Source organism: Adelges cooleyi, unplaced genomic scaffold (assembly GCF_023614345.1).
Source record: "Adelges cooleyi isolate 19-005CV unplaced genomic scaffold, UGA_ACOO_1.1 ACOO_flye_CR_arks_rails_tigmint_CR_PRNA_23, whole genome shotgun sequence".
NCBI classification, from domain to species: domain Eukaryota; kingdom Metazoa; phylum Arthropoda; class Insecta; order Hemiptera; family Adelgidae; genus Adelges; species Adelges cooleyi.
The window spans coordinates 12431487-12449843 of NW_026095893.1; the positions used below are offsets into that span (position 1 = coordinate 12431487).

Sequence of the window (18357 nt, forward strand, 5' to 3'; positions counted from 1 at the left end):
GATGGAAATCCTGTTGACGCCACTGACTATGTTTTAATTACTAAACGCAATTAAATTTCAAGTCTGATATATTTATACTGTCATTTTTTAATATACATACTAGTACACATATTTAACGTTATATTTTTAGATTTCTGTTTTAAATCCTTCATTGTAGTAGTTAAGCACCAAGTGTGAATTTGCTTAGTTATGTATAAAATAATAATACTTTAACACCAATAACTATTAATTGTAATTTTGACTGATTGTATTAGAGAATTGATTTATAAGAATAAATAAAACAAAATAAATAACTGCTTTTTATTATACATTTCTTAGAGTACTCAATTGAATCATTTTTTGTATGAAGGTAATTTTCATATGTGTAATAATGCCAAGTTAAGCATGCATTATTTAAAAAAACTGATAAACATTTTAGTAATATTGGACCACAAACAACATGCCCATTGTGTGTATTTATGTTGTGCCGTGTATATAGTAGATCTGACCAGTTAACAATCTCTTGGTCATTCTTAAAGGTTTTTGTTTATGTGAATATGAATACATAGTCATAAAGACATTATAATTTATATTTATGCAGTTTAATGCCTTAATACTATCACATATTTTACAGATAAAAGCATATGCTATTTGTTTTAATAGCATAACATATTTTGATATACATTTAAGTTAACACAGCCTCATATGATAAAACAGAAAAATACCCCCAAAAAACAACACAAAATAAAATAAAAATAAAGAACAAAATATAAATAATTAATTATTACAAGTTTAAACAATGTTTGAATTATGCATTCACATTATATTAATTATAATATTTCAATCATTTAAGGTGTTTTTGAGCTTTTAATGTTACGTTTCCAGGTATTTTTTTGACAGCTGGACCAATTGAGCGATTGAATATAGTACTAGTAATAGATAATACGGGTCCAAAAAGTTTTAACCTGAAAACAAATTGAATACTAATTAATAGTAATAACAATAATAATCATAATATTAGAAAGTTAAATACCTGAAAACTTTTGTTTTGGATGGGCTAACTTCATTAGCGCTGATGATAAATACAGGAAATAGAATTGAAAAAAGACATCCACTAAAACAATACGATTTTCATTTTTTTTTTTAATAAATACAACTTTTAGCACAATGTTAAAAAAAATGAATTTACCTAATAATATAAGACTCTGGCAGGGATGTAATAACTGCTAGGGGAAGACCGAACCCGAGAAAATATGGCCAGTAATTTTCAATAAAAGATAACCTCGAGTTCAACTCCATTCCCATATTACACCATTTATACTCAAATGAATACAAAGAGTATAATAGAGATAAATGTAAAATGCTAAGCACAGTACTAACAGTTTTTGATGGTACCATACTGACTAAATAACTCTGTAATACATTATATATTATTATTAATTATATAACAAATTATGAAAAACAAAAAATTATAGTTACTTGAATAAGAAATAAAAATTGCACAACAAAACTAAATGAAAAATCAGCAATCACTTTGCTAATTCTTGTCAATTGTTGTGGATCGCCTTTTTTTTGTTTATATGCTATATCAGCTATGTCCTAGAAAAGATGTGACAACATGTATATTTAATTATTTTAACTATTACATTAAAATCAATTTATTTTAGTGTTACCTGGAACCATAGGCTATTGATAATTTTGCTAAGTAAAAATATTGGCAGCACCCATACAGCTCCAAACGTCCATGATAGGAACGAACGTGTCCAAAACCAAATATCCTGATTCAAATTTCCAAATGCTACTGTCATAGTATATGCTAATAACGGCAATATAACATATTCAAATATTATTATGCTTAAGCAAAAAATTCCACCATTCAGTGTACAACACTGAATTATTCGTTGTAACATTTTTTGATCCCTAAAAAAAATTTAAAAAATACAAACATTTAAAAGAATAATAATACATTCTATAGTTTTCATATTAAATAAAGACAGTTTTTATTTACTTACAAGCAATAAGATTAAAGCAGAATGAATAATTTATTAATCATATACATAATTATTATGAAACAATACATTTTTTAATAACGTTTGTTAGATGACATAATATAAATTTATTTATGGATAAATAGAACATTAATTTAATGTCAACTTAAGAAGAAAAATTAAATCCCATTACTGCTAAATATGTCAAATCACACATTAACCATGATGCAATTATTCACCTATTTACGCTCAACAGGGCCACATTTAATGGGGAACCCATAAATAGGTACATTTACCTATTTAGCAGTAAGTTTTGCTGCAAATTGTTTTAATTAATTTTCGAATAATCTAATCAGTAAAAAATATTGTTGTCAAAGGAACTTTTAGTAAACGTTGAACTACACAATACTTAGAACTGTTTTATTGTTTTGCCTGCTGCCAGATAAACTGTATAAAATAAATCCCTGTTAAGAAAACATTATACACCCAATTTATTAAGGAGTTTGGTATAGAACGAACATTTTTTGCAAAATATTTAAAATATGTTAAAATATTAACATGCTTATTGTTAATTTAAAAATACATATTAAGTAAAGTGTTATCAAGATTTTAAAGACAATGACAAATTATTTTTTTAATATATTGCAATATTTAGCTGTTGATATTAAAAAAAGGTTTTTTTTATATTTTTTAAAAGGAGATAACTTTTTTTTTATGAAATATTTTTATAAAAGAATAAGCTATTATGCCGGGTAATTTTTGCTATAAAACTATAGGTCTGCGTAACACTCGATTTTTACTCTAGACAATTGGGGATATAATGTCCTCTTAAGGGTTTTTATTGGTGATATTTCTTGAAATATAATAGTTGATTATAATTTTAAATTAAAAAAAATTAAGACCCTTAGAATATTCTTAGGTGGTCAATGGGGCATGTGAGGGCTAAGCTCATCGAAAATGTGTGATCAAATTATGACTTGTTATTAGTCCTGGGCCGCATTGTTACTTGTTGCTTACAACCCTGAATCCAGCCCTGAATCTTCAGGTTACAAATTTTTTTATATTATTATATAATACATTTTTACCAATGTTTACAAAATAAAGCTAAAAACAATTTATAAACTAGTGCCTGTGTTCAAATGGGTTAAGAATTAGTAAGCCAATCGGTACAAATATCAGAAATACTCAAAAGGTGGAGAACTAGTCTGTGTTAAGGAGCTCTTATAAAGAAGTAGTCCAAAAATATTATTATTATGATTACCTCTTGAAGTAGGTTCATCAGACCCCAAAGTGAAATGATGATCACTGAAGTCTCCTGCTAACAGAAAATTTGATGAAAAAGAAAACAGATTATCTGATAAATCAACTAGATAGAGTAGGAGAAAAAATAACAATAATGGAATATTATTAAATTCTTTATACCAACTAAATTGATATGTTATGTTACATTAAAAGTGGAAACAGAAAGAGTAGAAGAAATATGAGTTGTTAAAGACTTCGCCTGCTTACAAAATCTGGTTTATTACAGCAGTTGGAGTGGCCAGATAAACTAAATATTACAAATAGAAAAATCAAAACTGTGAAATTAATTTGTTTCATAAAGAAGTAAAATATAACAAGAGACAATTTGAATGAACATTCCTAAAATATTTAAACTCTTCAAATCCAATTTAGAAATAAAAGGGCATTTCTATCAGTTGATAGCAAAAAAATGTAAGCAATACAAGCATAAGTAACAAAAAAAGATTGTAATCTATAAACAGATATAAAGAACCGCAGACATAATAATAAAAATAAGTTTTAACTTAAATTTAATAAATACAATTAACAAAATTTGTTGAACACTACAAATTCTCTTAATAAACTACAGTAAAATTATATGATTAATGTAAATAGTTGCCAAATTCTAATAATACACCAAATCATCATCCGAAAAATGTAGTTTTAAGCAGTGGCAGACTTTAGGAGAAACTTTGAAGCCGATTAAAAATATGAATTTAAATGAATACTGTAATATAAAATGAAAATGTATCATGTTTTTTTTTTAATCATTAAGCTGCATACATAGATGTTATTAAAACTAGGTTCATTAAATTGTATGGAGTAACACTTGTCGTCAATTTATATACACCATCATTTGTATAATTGAGGTATACTTACAGTTTAACTAATTGTTAAGTAAATAAGTTTCCCTTGTTCGGTGTTATTTGGTTTTTATTATAGTAGCTAAATGATGTCCTATAAAGAATGCCAGTTTTTAAAATGTAATAACTCATTCAATTCAGAGAAAATAATCCCATGGTGTGAGATTGCACAATCTTACAGGCCATGGATGATCGCTATGAATTGAAATGACGCGCTTCGGGAATTTTTAGCGAAGCTCTGGAGAGTCCCAACCTAACCTAACCAGCCAGATATGCAACCACATATTATGTAATTATTTTCTCTGAGGGTATGTGAAATCTCTTATTTAGGTCAACAAACCAGCCATGGAAGGGCCTGGGTGGGCCTGGTCCCTTAAATTTACTCTGGCCCAGGGCCAGCCCTCCCAATTCAAAATATAATGATTTATACTAAAATATAAAAAACTTGCTAGGGCTTATACACATTGATATAAATCTATTGTGATTAGTTATTACTATTAGGTAATACAGTTATTATTATGACTGCATTTTAATTTTTATATTCATAGAAAACGTTATCTGAAAAAGATAAATTATGGGGTCTATTTTACTATCCATTTTTTGTAATACTGTAATAGGTATACTTGATACGACCACAATTTTTTTTTAACCAACTAAAGGTAAATTTTAAATTAGTAAGATTCTTGGTGTAGGCTACCACTTAAATTGGAGTATGAAGAAGCCCCCCATAAGTTTTTCATTGAAAACAAATTATGGAAAATGATACAAGGGCCCAATATCATTAGCCCCCCTTGTAGACATTTTCTGGCTATGTGCCTAAACTGATCAAATTGATAAAGAGATGTGTCAAAATTCACCGACAGAATTAATTCGTGTAGACTAAACGGAGGAGGATATATTATTGCAGATGTAGTATTTCATAATTAAATCAGAACATAATATAATGAATGTAAAAATATAAAACAATGTTTTTTGTATAAATTTGAATTAGTTATTATATTTTTAAACACGGCGTTCTTTATGGGACACCCTATATTACTAGTTTTAATTTCAGTCTCTCCTAATAATTTAACACGGGCCACTGATTAATAGCACCAATTAATGATCTAAATGTATGAACTAGTAAAAAATTATTAGAAGCTGTACATAAAAAAATGTATTTTTTGCAACTGAATACTGATGGAATAAAATAAATACAGTAAGGCTTACTTGGGCAAGTTAACTGGCCTAGCTACTTTTCTTGGACGCTTGTTTGGGACAAATAAAACAGCGATACCCTTGAAACTATCCAACATTCCTCTACTTATAACCCTGAATAACACCTAAATATGAACAAAATTAACATTTATTACAATAACATGTTTTTAAAATTATACTTAGTAAAACTTACCAACAAATCTTCCATTTTTACAACTGAAAAATGTATACTACAAGTAACTACAAACTTTATACTACGTGGTATCTACTATCTAATAAAAATAATATATTGTAAGTACATGCTACATTGTTCAAAAAATAATGACTACTACATCTGACGTTTGTGTAAAAAAAAACAATAATAATAATAATAATATGTAGTCATGCCTTCTGATTAGGCAATAGAAACATAAGCAAGTGCCAAGTAACAACTAGTCACTAGATATCGCTTCTTATTTTTGATACCGTACAGCTGTTTGTAAACATAGAGTAAAGAATGTTTGTCAGAAATGAGAAGCTAGAAATGCAAATTGATTTTTAGCAGTAAGCTGTTCGTTATGTTGATTGTCGTGTATTGTCAGCACGATTTTTGAATATATTTGCATTTATCTCCTAAGGCCCTGTCGACAGCAATTGACCTAAATCATTAGATTTTATCAAAATGCCTGCAATTCTAAAACACTAATATTTATCAATATTCGAAGTATTGTTTAAAAATATTTATTTTGAACTATTTTTGAAGCTATGCTTCTTATTTATTTTTGTTATTACTGAGCATAGGCAACAAAAATATTCATTAGGGTGGCGCAAAAAAAAAATCGATCTTGAAATGTTAATGGGCCAACATTTAAATCGCTCAACGCGTTTTAAGTAATTTGACCAAAAATTCTCAAAAAAACCAAAAAATGACTTAATTTATAAAATTTTAGGTCGAAAATCAGTATTAGCACATCTAAATTGTAGTATTTTTAGCGTTGAGTACAACTAGTTGAGTTTTAAAATCCTAAGTTAAAAAATGATTACGTAATTAACAAAAATTCGTTATTAAAAGGTCAATTTTCAATTAAGCTTAAAGTAACTAAAACATTTTTTAATACGTTATTTTTTTTTTTACGTTATGTATGTTTTTAGTGAAAAAAATTGTTTTCTCTAATGTTAAAAATGTATATTTTTTTGTCATTTTTTCGTACATCAAAATAACGGTTTACTAAAAAATGTATATTATGTGTCAAATAATAAAATAATTATCATTATGAATTTTAGCTATTTTATTCTATTACAATTTATTTAATTTATGTATGTTTAGTAAGCTAGCCCGATAAGCGTTTCACTTATATACCATAAATGTCCAGAATTGTATTTGCTCCTCATCTGTCGTTAAAGAATTGTTGAATTGTGTCATTACAGCAACTCCTCTTTCGGCTGGATCATTCACAACAAATAATGACTGCACTTTATTATATACTAACTGCTAACATACAATTTGTATATTCAGGCCAAGTACTGGGATTTAGCAGTTCAATTTGTTTATTTTAAAAGTTTATATTAAATATTAGTTTACTAGTTCATGGTATGGTAGCTTGTCGGGCTAACTTATTAAAAATATATACATAAAAAAAATGCATTTTAATAGAATATAATAGCTAAAATTCATAACTGTAAGTATTTTATTATTTGACACATGATATACATTTTTCAATAAAACGTTAATTTTGGTGCACGAAAAAATAACAAAAAAAAATATAAATCTTTAACATTACTGAAAAAATTGTTTCCACTAGAAACATACATAACGTTAAAAAAAAATAAAGTATTAAAAAATTAAAAAAAAAAAATACTAAAAGTTACTATAAGCTTAATTGAAAATTGACCTTTTATTACGAATTTTTATTAATTACTTAATCAATTTTTAACTTAGTATTTTGAAACTTAAACAGTTGTACTCAACGCTAAGAATACTACAATTCAGATGTGATAATAATGATTTTCGACCTAAAATTTTATTATTTAAGTCATTTTTTGTTTTTTTTGAGAATTTTTGGTCAAATTACCTAAAACGCGTGCTCAACTGGTAGCTCAGACTAGTAAAATTTTTTTTTTAATCTCAAATTTTCACCAAGTCTTTTTTTATGTATAGAACAAATTAAAATGTTAGTCCATTAACATTTCGAAGATCGATTTTTTTTTGCGCCACCCTATTATTTATGGGCCATAGCTCAGAATGCTCATGTAATATAAATTACCAAATTATATGTACTTAAAATGTATTTTTCACTGAAAACCAGATTTTTTTATTAGTTTGTATAATATCTAAGTATTTAAACTATAAAACTTACAATTAATGGGTACTTTTTAACCAACAATTCTATAATAGCTTGTATTTTTAGACTTCGTGTATGCCATAATGAAAACGCAACATTTGAAAAAATATATTCATAGTGTAATTATCTAATAAAAACATTATCATAAGCGGCCGTATGTGATTGGTTAAATACACTCCAGTAGTCGTATGTTAAGATCAATTAATTACTTGAACAATTGTAAATAAGTGACAATGGCACTGATTATTTATGTCAAGGTGTAGACAGTTTCCTCTCAATCGGGAATATATTGTGATTTATGTGATTCATTTAGGATAAGATATTAATTTTTATTTTAATGTTTACATTTTTGTAGTTATGTTTTTTTAAAAAATTGTTGTTATTTTATAATATTATAATATTCCTATTTAATTAGCTATTTAAATTAAAAATAATTTGCTGAAAATGTCGACTGGTTGATAACCAATTTTGGGCATTTGCTTTTAAATGTTTTAAAGTTTAAAATTTGGAGGAAGTAGTTGGAAGGTAGTAGTATTTTTATCAGCACTTTTCATCACTGTACCACATTCTACCTCCAGTCTTAAATTTTAAGCTTTTATCATTTAAAAAGTGATTATCTAAAACTGGTTAGGTTAATTGAATTAACGTTACCATTTAAGTTTTAAAAATTGACAAAGCTCAAGAAAGTATTAAAAAAATTAGTAACTGTTAGTAATTTTATATTTTAAAATAAAAAAAACAAAAATGTATTTAAAAATAATAACTAAATTGCAATTGTTTAAAAAAAAATGACACTACAAAATGAATCGGCATTAATCATTAAAAAATATTTACTTTTATTTCTAAATATGTCAAACTATATTTTTTTATTGTAAAATAATATTAGTGCTATTTAACCATATTTATTTAATCATAATGTATGAATCATAATGTATACACAATACAATGAATTGAGTTATTAACAAAAATTAGTGTAGTCATTGCAATGAAATACAATATAATCGGTTTTTTTCATGAATTGAAAAAATAATTAAATTAGGAATATTAGGATTTTGTAGTACACTTGTAACATTCACATTCATTGTGTTGAAAAAATAAAAAGGTCTAAGGTAAATAACACATCACAAAACTAAAATCTGACAGATATTTACAACAAATAAAAATCAATTATGAAATATTAATGCAAGAAAATTATAAGGTGTACATGAGTTCATATCGAACATATTGGTTCTTTACATCATTTTCAATGTGTGGGTATCCAGCTACTAAAGCATCTTGAGCACTAATATAAAGTGAATTGTATATCTTCCAATAAACATCACGTACTTTCCGAGCAGGATGGAATAGTCCCTGTAAAATAATCCCAATAATATTAATCAATTAAAATAACTCAACAAATTATAATACTTATCTGAGAAATAAGAAAAAATATTCAGCATGCATTATACTTACTTGAAGAGTATATTGCAATATCTTAATAGGACCAAGGGCAACTCTCAACCCTTCAACGGCTTCCATAAAAGCTTGAACCAAGTGAGGCGACGTTTCAAAAATATTTGGCCAAACATAGTTTAACAAATGGATAAGAGCATCTTCACAACCGAATCCAAACACTCCGAGAGCCATATGTTTAATAGCTGCACAAGCAGTTTGTCTATGTACTAAATCTCTAAAAAATGTTAAATCATTATAGATTATTAAAATATAATTGTAGTTAAAATGAAAAAAATTGAAATAATTATATACTACCTATCCATCAGAGCATCTTCTAATAGTGGAGTTACAGCATATATGTAATCTTTGCCCATTTCTCCAATATATTGAAATAAGAATGACAACGATTTAAGAACCCCATTTTGAACATTAAGTTCCGGCACACGATATTCGTTCATTAAAGCCGGTAATACAGTAAACGGGGAACATGTTTCTGCTACTATCGCAATAGCTACAGTTGTGCAGACACGGTTCTGCCTTTCTTGCACTTTTAAATTATTTAGAAGTGTGGCTAATACATCGTGCGGTCTAAATAAATATTACAAATGAACAAAATTTTATTTTCATTACACACACACAAACATATTATACATTCATATATAATTCATACAAACCCAATAGCTTTGGCAATATAACCGAATGTATTGACTGTAGCTCTTCTAATTGCCTTTTTATGGGCTTTTAACAACTCGAGCAACTCAAAACATATCCGCATCCATTCTCTGGCAGGTACATACTCAGGTCCTCTATCAGCGATCCGGCCAACAAGATCTATGCAATTCTCTTGGACTTTTTCGTGTCTATTTTTCAAAATTGGTGTTAGCCGAGGTAACAAGTCTTTGATAGGTGGAGTCATTCTGGTCATGCCAATCACGTTTACAATACCTTTTAGCGCACCTAAAATGCTTCCTAACACTTCAGGATATTCTTCACCCAAGTATTCATAAAGCACTAAACCTAAATGGCCCATTAACTTTTCCTAAATAAAAAAAGTGTAAGTAAAATGTTTAAAAAATAATTATTACAGACATTTATTTTACTTCTTGACATATTTTCATGATGCAAGCTATCCGAGCTATTAAATCTGCAGCTTGTTGTCTTATTTTTGCCGATTTATTATTTAACCGCCACAAAATCGTACCACATATTTGAGGTAAATATGGTTTAACTCTACGACCTAATTGGTTGACAATCATACCAAACCCGTTTAACATAACTACGTCCTAGATAACAAAAAAATTAGGGTTTATTATTTGTTTTTTTAAAACTAAACCACTTTATTGATGTATTTGTGTGTGTTAGGATGGTTCAACTAATAACCTTACTTTAGAATTTTGTTTGCAGCACCCCACCCCCCCTTTTTTATTTCATATAAATAAAGCAAACCAAATTCTAAAGTAAGGTTTTTTGTTGAACCATCCTAATATAATTTTATATAATAATAAAAAGTTTACTTCATTAGTCTGTTCTTGAAAAGCGTAAAGAATACCATCAATAAGCTGTTCTTCGAGTCTTGAATCAATATCTGCAGCACCTAAATTACCAATAGTTTTTTCTATAGTTTCCATTACCATTTTACGATATTGTTCATTTTCATCTTTTAAGTCATCAACAATGCGGTTAATGATTTCTGAGGCTCCAACTTTATTGGCTATTTCCATGGTAGTATCAACCAACTAAAAATTATTATATTAGAAAAAATATAAATTTTTTTTTTTTTTTAATGTGATTAACTAAAATTTAATTAGCTATTTATAGTGGTTGCACCAAAAGTGTTTACTGCCTTTTCTGAAAAACAGTACACTGCATTTAAATGCGTCATATTATGCGTCTAGTTGATTGTAAATTATCAACATAACAGGCAGAAAAAATTTTTTCTACGCCAGATATAAGCAGTGTAAATACTGCAGTGATTCATCCAATGGCATTTTCAAAGGTGCAACTGCTTAGAGGTTAAAAAAAAACTTTTTTTTTTCTATTAAAAAATAAATCACTATTTTGTTTTGTTTAAAATTAATTTAGTTGTTTTTATAACATTTTTTTTTCGATTATTTTGGCTGTAATAAGTATTTGAGTTTTTGTCTTGCCACCTCTTTTTATAGTATCTTTGGCCATAAAAAAAAAAAAAAAAAAAAATCAGTTTCTTATGTAAAATTATCTCAAAAAATATTAATTTTTTTTTTACGTAAAAAAAATCATTAAAATTGAGCGTATAACCTAAAAAGTTGTTTTTACGCTTTTCCTAAATCTAAGCGTTTTTATGGAGATACCAATTTTAAAATTACACATTTTTCGTAAAATTTCCTCAGCTTTTTGAAAAAAAATATTAGAAAAATTTCCAAATTTTAGGAAAAGCGAAAAAATAACTTTTTAGTTTATACATTTTATTTTAATGATTTTTTTACGTGAAAAAAATTGTTTTTTGAGATAACTTTACATAAACTGATTTTTAACAAATTTTTTACTATAAAAAGAGGTGGCAAGACAAAAACTCAAATACTTATTACAGCCAAAATATTTGAAAAAAAAAAATTTGAGAACATTGTTATTATTGTAGGGGTTGAAGTCCAAAACAATCATTCATATTTGGCCCATATTGACCCATATATATTTATTTTGTTTTTACTTGTCTATAATTTCGTCTATCCAGAGCCATCCTATGATTCCAGAAGTGTCTAAAGAAATGTGGTAAAATATCTTCACGAATATATTGAGGCTCAACACCATCAGTCCCACAACATTGTTTGACCACCTAAATACAATATATATGTAAATAATTAATTGTAATATTTATTCATATTTTTATGTATAACATTAACTCGTTTGCTGCGTTTGACGCCTATAGGCGTCATTTTGTTCGTTCGTAAGTGCGAATGACGCCTTGAGGCGTCATTTCTGTATTTATTTCCAATGTTATTTTATTCGGACAGCGTTATATTCTATCATGACATATTTCTATCATGACGCCAAAAGGCGTCAAACAGCATCTGGCTAAAAATTCATTTTGTCACGCTAATGACGCCAATTGGCGTCATAAAAAAAAATACGTAATTTTGACCAGCGCTGGGGTATGTGTATACAAAATTGAAACGCAGCGAACGTGTTAATAAAATATTATGCTCGCTTACCTTTAATACAATCTTTTTCATTTCTTCATCAGGTGACTGAAATTCTCGAATCAAAATTAACATTACTTCTCTAGTATAGTAATTGGCATATTCTGCATCCATCAATGGTATTAAATATCCAATGGCTTTTAAAAAAGCAGCTAGCCCCTACAAAAAAAAAATTAAACATGTATTAATATTCACAAAATACCAGACACTATAACCGTTAATAAATTACTTTTCCTCTATGAGTTCTTATACCCTTCCATAATGGTTTGAGAACAGAATCAAAACTTTCAATACCATAAGGAGTTGCAGCTTCAGCTAAAGCCGCAATAGCAAGAGCAGTAATAGTTCGAACTTTTTGTTGTTCGTCCACTAAACCGTGTTCAATAATTTCGACCAATGAACGTAAATGTGGAAGGATAGCACATCCCATTAAAATTGCAATTTGTTGAACAATTTTTATACCTAATTTATCGCAAAATAAAAATGAACATGAGCAACGTAAAAATCATTTTCAAAATAAATATTTTATTTATTACCTGTGTGACGTGCCTGCCACGATTTTTTGCTTTTACAAACAGCTTTTAAGAATGGTAAAAGTGATGGGATACCTAAAGCTGAAGCAACTACGGCAAATGCACGAGCTGTTGTATTACGGACATACTCATCAATGTTATCAATATCTGGTCTCATGGTTGATATCATAGTAGCTAACCCTGCAGCTTTAGCCAAATTGGATATAATTTCACGTCCTTCCACACGAGCATAATAATCCTCATCAATCAATAATGGTTCTATAACCACCAGTATCTAAAAATATTACAAATTTTAGTACAAATAAAATTTCATCAGCAAAATTATGATCACTTACTTTATGTACATAAGGTCTGACTAAATCATCCAGTTTATATAATATTCTATCGATGACTTTTACTAACAGATGTCGTTCTTGATCTTCAAGTGTTGGTGACATAAGCAATGGAAGTATTTGATTAAATAGTGGACCTGCACCTAACTCTCTAGCTTTGTCCGTGACTTGTCTTAAAGCAGCTTTTCTCATAGGAGGGGTACCGTTTTTAATTTTTAAAAGAAGTTTCATGATTTTTCTTTCTTTTTGTTCTTCTAATGTTAAACTTTCTTCATCCACATCCATTAATAATTTGTCAAAATATTGGGCATCCTCAGGTTTTAACATAGGTAAATTACCAGGTGGTTGATTATCTACTATTTGAGTTTTTGTTGGGCGATCTACTGACTCTTGCATAAAAAATCCAGCGGGTGTACCAGCAATAGGTGTAGGTGTAGCTGTGAGTTTACGTGCTGGAGTTCGAATTGGTACATATCCGGCAGGAGGCTGAAGTACTTTGTATCCAGGTGGGAACATAACATCTAGTTCATCATCTGTTAATGGACGATTTCGCTCATCAATCTCACGTTCCCAACGATAAGCCTGCAGTTGTTCAGGAGTCATAGACAATAAATGACCTGGAGGAGTAAAATTATACATTATTTGCTAGAATATATTGCCACAATTTATCCTTTACATTTAAATTTTGACTAACTGTAAATCAGAGATGAATAATTTGAAAAAATAGTTTTTTAAATTAATTTTTTTAAGTCAAAGAAATGATTCTTTTCAGCAGTAAACTTTGTGCGGATGTACTTTTTGTACCCTAAAAGCTATCAATTTTTTTTATAAAATATCTTAACATTGTATTGTTTAATACAAGAACATAATAGTACTGTTAACCCTCCCCACTCTAAAATTTGAAACATTAAAATAAATACTAATATTATCTTCAATGAATATGTTTTGAGGCTGTTACACATATTATAAAATTGGTAAAAAAACTTGTAAAAAATTGTGATCTGTATTAATTCGTCATTACTGTTTGACAATATTAGTTGAACACCAAAAAGTAAAATTGTATAGTGTTTTTTTTTTAAATAATATTAAATAAATATATAGATATACACAGATATACATATTAACCTAGATAGCCAATGTTTATATTATGTTATCAATATTTCATTGTGATATTATAATAGTAATATACTAAGTATATCTTTTGAGTACATGATTAAATACAAAATTGGCTATCTAGGTTAATAATATATTAGGATGGTTGGAAAAAACCTTACTTTAGAATTTGGTTTGTGTCACCCCTTCATTTTTTTTCTATGATATAAAAAAATAATACTGTGAAAATTTAGGTTAGCTTACTCAACCCTTTCACGTGCCGCAAGTGGGTTGAAGTTGTGCAAAATAGGGTAGTTTGTATTTTTTTGCATTTATTTAAAAATGTATAATAAATAGCATAAAAGTGATTAGGTAAAAATTGTAGAACTAAACATTTCCTATAAATTTAGTAGATATAAAATTTTTCGCATAGCAAAAACTACCAACTACCCTATTTTGTCAACTTCAACCCCTATGTGGCACGTGAAAAGGTTGAGTAATCTAACCCAAATTTTCACAGAATAATTTTTTCGTATCATAGAAAAAAATGAGGGGGTGACACAAGCAAAATTCTAAAGGTTTTTTTTTAACCACCCTAATATAAATCGGATTACTCTTTTGTTACAGTAAACAATGTATTTACATGTGTTTAGTGCAAAATTATAATAAAATCAAAATTGATAAAAATTGACTTGTCCCCTCTTTCTGCAGTTAGCAATTCAAATACATAATCATTTTTTTCAATGTAAACTTTACCTGGTGTAGGCGTTGCCATAGCCATTGCACTGTGTCCTGTAGGTGTAGCCGCACTGTTAGAGAGTACAGGTGTACGAGGTACCATTGGAGTCATAGGTGTAGCCCCTGGTGTCATTCCTCCAGGAGTAGGAGTCATTGATGCACCAGATGGTGTCATTCCAACTTTAGGAGTTATACCTCCTGGTGTTGTGGATGGTGTCATTTGTGATGGAGTTTCATCCCAACGGGAACGTCTCTTACTAGCAGATGGCGTTGGAGTATCTTGAATTAAATCAACACCCCCACGATCCGTACGAGGAGTTTCGGCCCATCCACTGTTATGTCCCGGGGTAGCTAAAATATTGAATTAGATTAACTGCTGTTCATATTACATAAAAAGTAAGGCACATTACCTCTTTCTGTTTTTGGCGTCTCGTCCCAACGATTTCTTCGTACTGATGTTTGAGTAGTTCCTATATGACCAGGAGTATCTCGACCAGGAGTTGTAGCTCCAGCTGCAGGAGTTGCATGACCAGGTGTTGCATCCCACATTCTTGTACTCTGGCCAGGAGTAGCACCGGGAGTTTCAGCTCCCATTTTTGCAGCACCAGGCGTTTCATCCCAACGTGATAATCCTCCTTTAGGTGTCTAAAACGTATAATAAATTTACTAAGGTGAAATGCCAAATAAATAAAAGAGCAAAATTTAAATTTAAAACCACTATAAAAAATAGTAATTAAGACTTATAAGATTTAAAAAAATATTAGTTTACACCAACCTCTTCCCATGGGACTGAACTAGTTTTCTTTTTGGTTGGTACTGCAGATGAATCACCATTTTGTACGACTTGATCCCAACGACCTCTTTTCCGAACAGTGCCTTTAGAATCTCCATTAGTAGTCTTAAGACTGCCTTCTTTAGCTTTTTCTATAATAGTTTTGCGTACATCATTCTCTTCACCTTTAAGTTTTTGCTCCTGCATAATTTGTGAGTATGTTCGAGAACCAACATCTGGTGTTTTTCCACCTGATAATTTAGGGAGTCATTAAATAATTGATTAAAAAACAAACAAAATGTATTTATAAAAAGATAACTTAATAATCTTTAAGATAAAAATAACTACACTATTAGTTACCTTCTGCAAAAGGATCAATACGTTCAGGTGAAATGACCATTGGCCTACGAACTTGACGAGTGTCATCATCTTTATCAGAAGTGGCTTTTTGTAAACGTTTTCTTTCTGCAAAAGGATCATAATCATCTTCTTCATCTCTTGACTATTAACAGAATTTTAAATAAATAATTGACTTATACATACAATTTAAGCAAATCAGTAGTTATTATAGTTAAGTATTTAAGTGTAGTAGTAAAGGTTACCTGTGCAATTTCTTTTAGAGCAGCTGCTTGTACAGCCATAGGTTTTTTATTTCTAAAATGCTGGTCGTCAACATCTTCATCCTGAATAAACAAATTTTTTTTTAAATTTACATTTTGATGTCTCTAACAAAAACAGTCCTAACTCATGTTTAAGAACATTTCTTTTTTTAACTTAACACATGTTTTCTGTATTACCGGCGAAAAAGGTAGTAACTCGATTGTGTTATTCAGAACTTCTTTGATCGATTCAAGGTACGACCTTATTTGCCAGTTAAGACTTGTGTTATTAGTTAAAGAAACTTTTTTTTTTTTTAATTGAGTTAAGTCTATTTTTGTTAAGGGCGTTGATTTGTTTATAAAAAATTAATTTTCAATAGATCTCTTTGGACTATACAATATTCATGTTTATTATAAACAAATATGGAAAAAAAAAAGGATAATAATGAAAACTATTTACTGTAATGTTTAGAATAGTATTAAGTTATTTATCCATTTGACAGTTTAAATAGAAAGTCTTAATAAATAGAGTATATCTAATTAAACTGGACAAATTTAGCAGTTGATTCTTCTATTTGACATTGCTTATACTATAATAAGTACAATTAGGGCAGCTTATTAAAAACACATTATTTTAATTAACTAAGAGATTGGTTTTAGAAATTTTAGATTTCCAGAATCCATATTTAGATATTATTAAGATTAAAAAATATGACAAGGCAACACTAACACTTAACAAGCATTAATTATCACCTAACTTAGGTATGGGACTAAATTTACATACAGGTTGGTAATCACAGATATAAATTTTGTGTTCAAAATTTTAGACTTCAAATCTTTAGAAATGCAACAAGTTGTGACTTATAACACACATATGTCAAACAATTTACAAGAGGACGAAAATGAAGGTAACACGTTGGTCTGTGATTTGCCAATTCTCAATCTAGTTACTAAAAATCAGTACATTAGCTAATAAAAACTACTTCTAACCTAATATTTCATTTACATTAACAATAATCTCACAAAATCAAATGTGGTTACAGCATCAAAAAAATTAATATATTATCGAGATACCAAGAAGAACGTTAAACGTTTATTTAAAATAAATAGAAATTGATTATCAAGTTCATTATTTAAAATTTTATGCGACATAATAATCAATTTTTTGCAATGCACTCATAAATGATCTTTTAAAATAACTGAACATGGTTTATTTCGTTTCAAGTCAAATAGTCACTGCCTAGAATGAATGTGGTATACCTATTCTTTTTTGAGAATACAGGCCACACATTATAATTTTACATAATATAAACCTAAATTTTAATTTATGGAAATACACTCACATCATATTCATCGTTAGGCGCAATCGAAGTAACATATCCTTCATATTTCCCACCACCATTGTAAATGTCTTGATCGAAAAAGCCAGATGCTCCTAAGCCCACGTCATCGCCCTCTTTTTGTTTTTCTTCCTTTTTCCGCTGCTGAATCTCCCGGATTTGCGCTTCAATGTCTGCGTGAGTGCTCATTGTAAATGACTGGAGAAAAATGTATAATTTTGTAAACTTTATTGGTTGTTGTTAAAAACTAACAGTTTAAGTTTACGAACTTTGATAAAGATTTACATAGATTCTTAGTAATTGCTAGAATTAAAGCAAACAACTTATTCACACGTTGTATTGTAGATTTTGGGACTTGAGCTGTGGATCACAGATATTAATTAAGAAGTTAGAAGATAACGAATGAAAACGAAAAATCGATCACCATTCACCGATTTTCACCTACCTAGTTGTTAACTGGTAGCATTATAACATTATACAAAACAGAAAACACCGAACCACAGAATAGACCATTCTGTGACCAAACGACAAAACAGTAAACACCGAACTCTGCGACATAATATACCGCTCGACAAATAATACACTTTCCACCATTGTGACCAACATAATTTGTATACTCGGTTAGCTGGTGTACTAAAGGTGAATCGATTGTCTTAATGATATGATTTTGATTAATTTTTAGTAGCCGAGAGGAATGATTAAATAATTTAAT

At 28.8% G+C, this 18357-nt stretch overlaps 2 protein-coding genes across 6 annotated transcripts; both read right to left on the bottom strand.

Moving 5' to 3' along the window:
• Window positions 1-286: 286 nt before the first annotated feature.
• Window positions 287-5708, bottom strand: LOC126836261 (etoposide-induced protein 2.4 homolog). Of its 3 annotated transcripts, XM_050569505.1 has the most exons (8): window positions 5502-5512; window positions 5321-5433; window positions 3229-3282; window positions 1653-1899; window positions 1459-1578; window positions 1169-1392; window positions 1013-1093; window positions 287-944 (listed from the first exon to the last, which is right to left on the bottom strand). In XM_050569505.1, the coding sequence occupies exons 4-8, from the start codon at window positions 1887-1889 to the stop codon at window positions 824-826; spliced, it is 783 nt and encodes a 260-aa protein (XP_050425462.1). In that variant the 5' UTR covers window positions 1890-1899; window positions 3229-3282; window positions 5321-5433; window positions 5502-5512; the 3' UTR covers window positions 287-823. The 3 variants fall into 3 exon arrangements, with proteins under 3 accessions (XP_050425462.1, XP_050425461.1, XP_050425463.1); XM_050569504.1 differs by lacking the exon at window positions 3229-3282 and having other exon boundaries at window positions 5502-5708; XM_050569506.1 differs by lacking the exon at window positions 5502-5512 and having other exon boundaries at window positions 3229-3285.
• Window positions 5709-8786: 3078 nt separating this feature from the next.
• On the bottom strand, window positions 8787-18173 carry LOC126835573 (splicing factor 3B subunit 1). Of its 3 annotated transcripts, XM_050568244.1 has the most exons (19): window positions 18091-18173; window positions 17915-18005; window positions 17649-17843; window positions 16309-16389; window positions 16067-16208; window positions 15710-15957; window positions 15345-15579; window positions 14953-15285; window positions 13108-13721; window positions 12776-13046; window positions 12469-12701; window positions 12252-12398; window positions 11750-11875; window positions 10578-10799; window positions 10164-10346; window positions 9738-10102; window positions 9379-9651; window positions 9082-9298; window positions 8787-8979 (listed from the first exon to the last, which is right to left on the bottom strand). In XM_050568244.1, exons 3-19 carry the CDS (start codon window positions 17832-17834, stop codon window positions 8821-8823), a joined length of 4035 nt encoding a protein of 1344 aa, XP_050424201.1. In that variant the 5' UTR covers window positions 17835-17843; window positions 17915-18005; window positions 18091-18173; the 3' UTR covers window positions 8787-8820. The 3 variants fall into 3 exon arrangements, with proteins under 3 accessions (XP_050424201.1, XP_050424200.1, XP_050424202.1); XM_050568243.1 differs by having other exon boundaries at window positions 17915-18173; XM_050568245.1 differs by having other exon boundaries at window positions 17649-18173.
• Window positions 18174-18357: the final 184 nt, after the last annotated feature.

What these genes read in the sequence shown, in the direction of transcription:
- LOC126836261 (XM_050569504.1), bottom strand. An exon ending in AATTTTTATTTCTTATTCAA is followed by an intron (nt 1,393 to 1,458) that starts GTAACTATAATT and finishes AATGTATTACAG; the next exon opens with AGTTATTTAGTCAGTATGGT. An exon ending in CCAGAGTCTTATATTATTAG is followed by an intron (nt 1,094 to 1,168) that starts GTAAATTCATTT and finishes GTATTGTTTTAG; the next exon opens with TGGATGTCTTTTTTCAATTC.
- LOC126835573 (XM_050568244.1), bottom strand. Translation starts at nt 17,834, where the DNA reads ATGAGCACTCACGCAGACATTGAAGCGCAAATCCGGGAGATTCAGCAG. An exon ending in TTCAAGAACAGACTAATGAA is followed by an intron (nt 10,347 to 10,577) that starts GTAAACTTTTTA and finishes TTTGTTATCTAG; the next exon opens with GACGTAGTTATGTTAAACGG. An exon ending in TATTGCAATATACTCTTCAA is followed by an intron (nt 8,980 to 9,081) that starts GTAAGTATAATG and finishes ATTATTTTACAG; the next exon opens with GGACTATTCCATCCTGCTCG.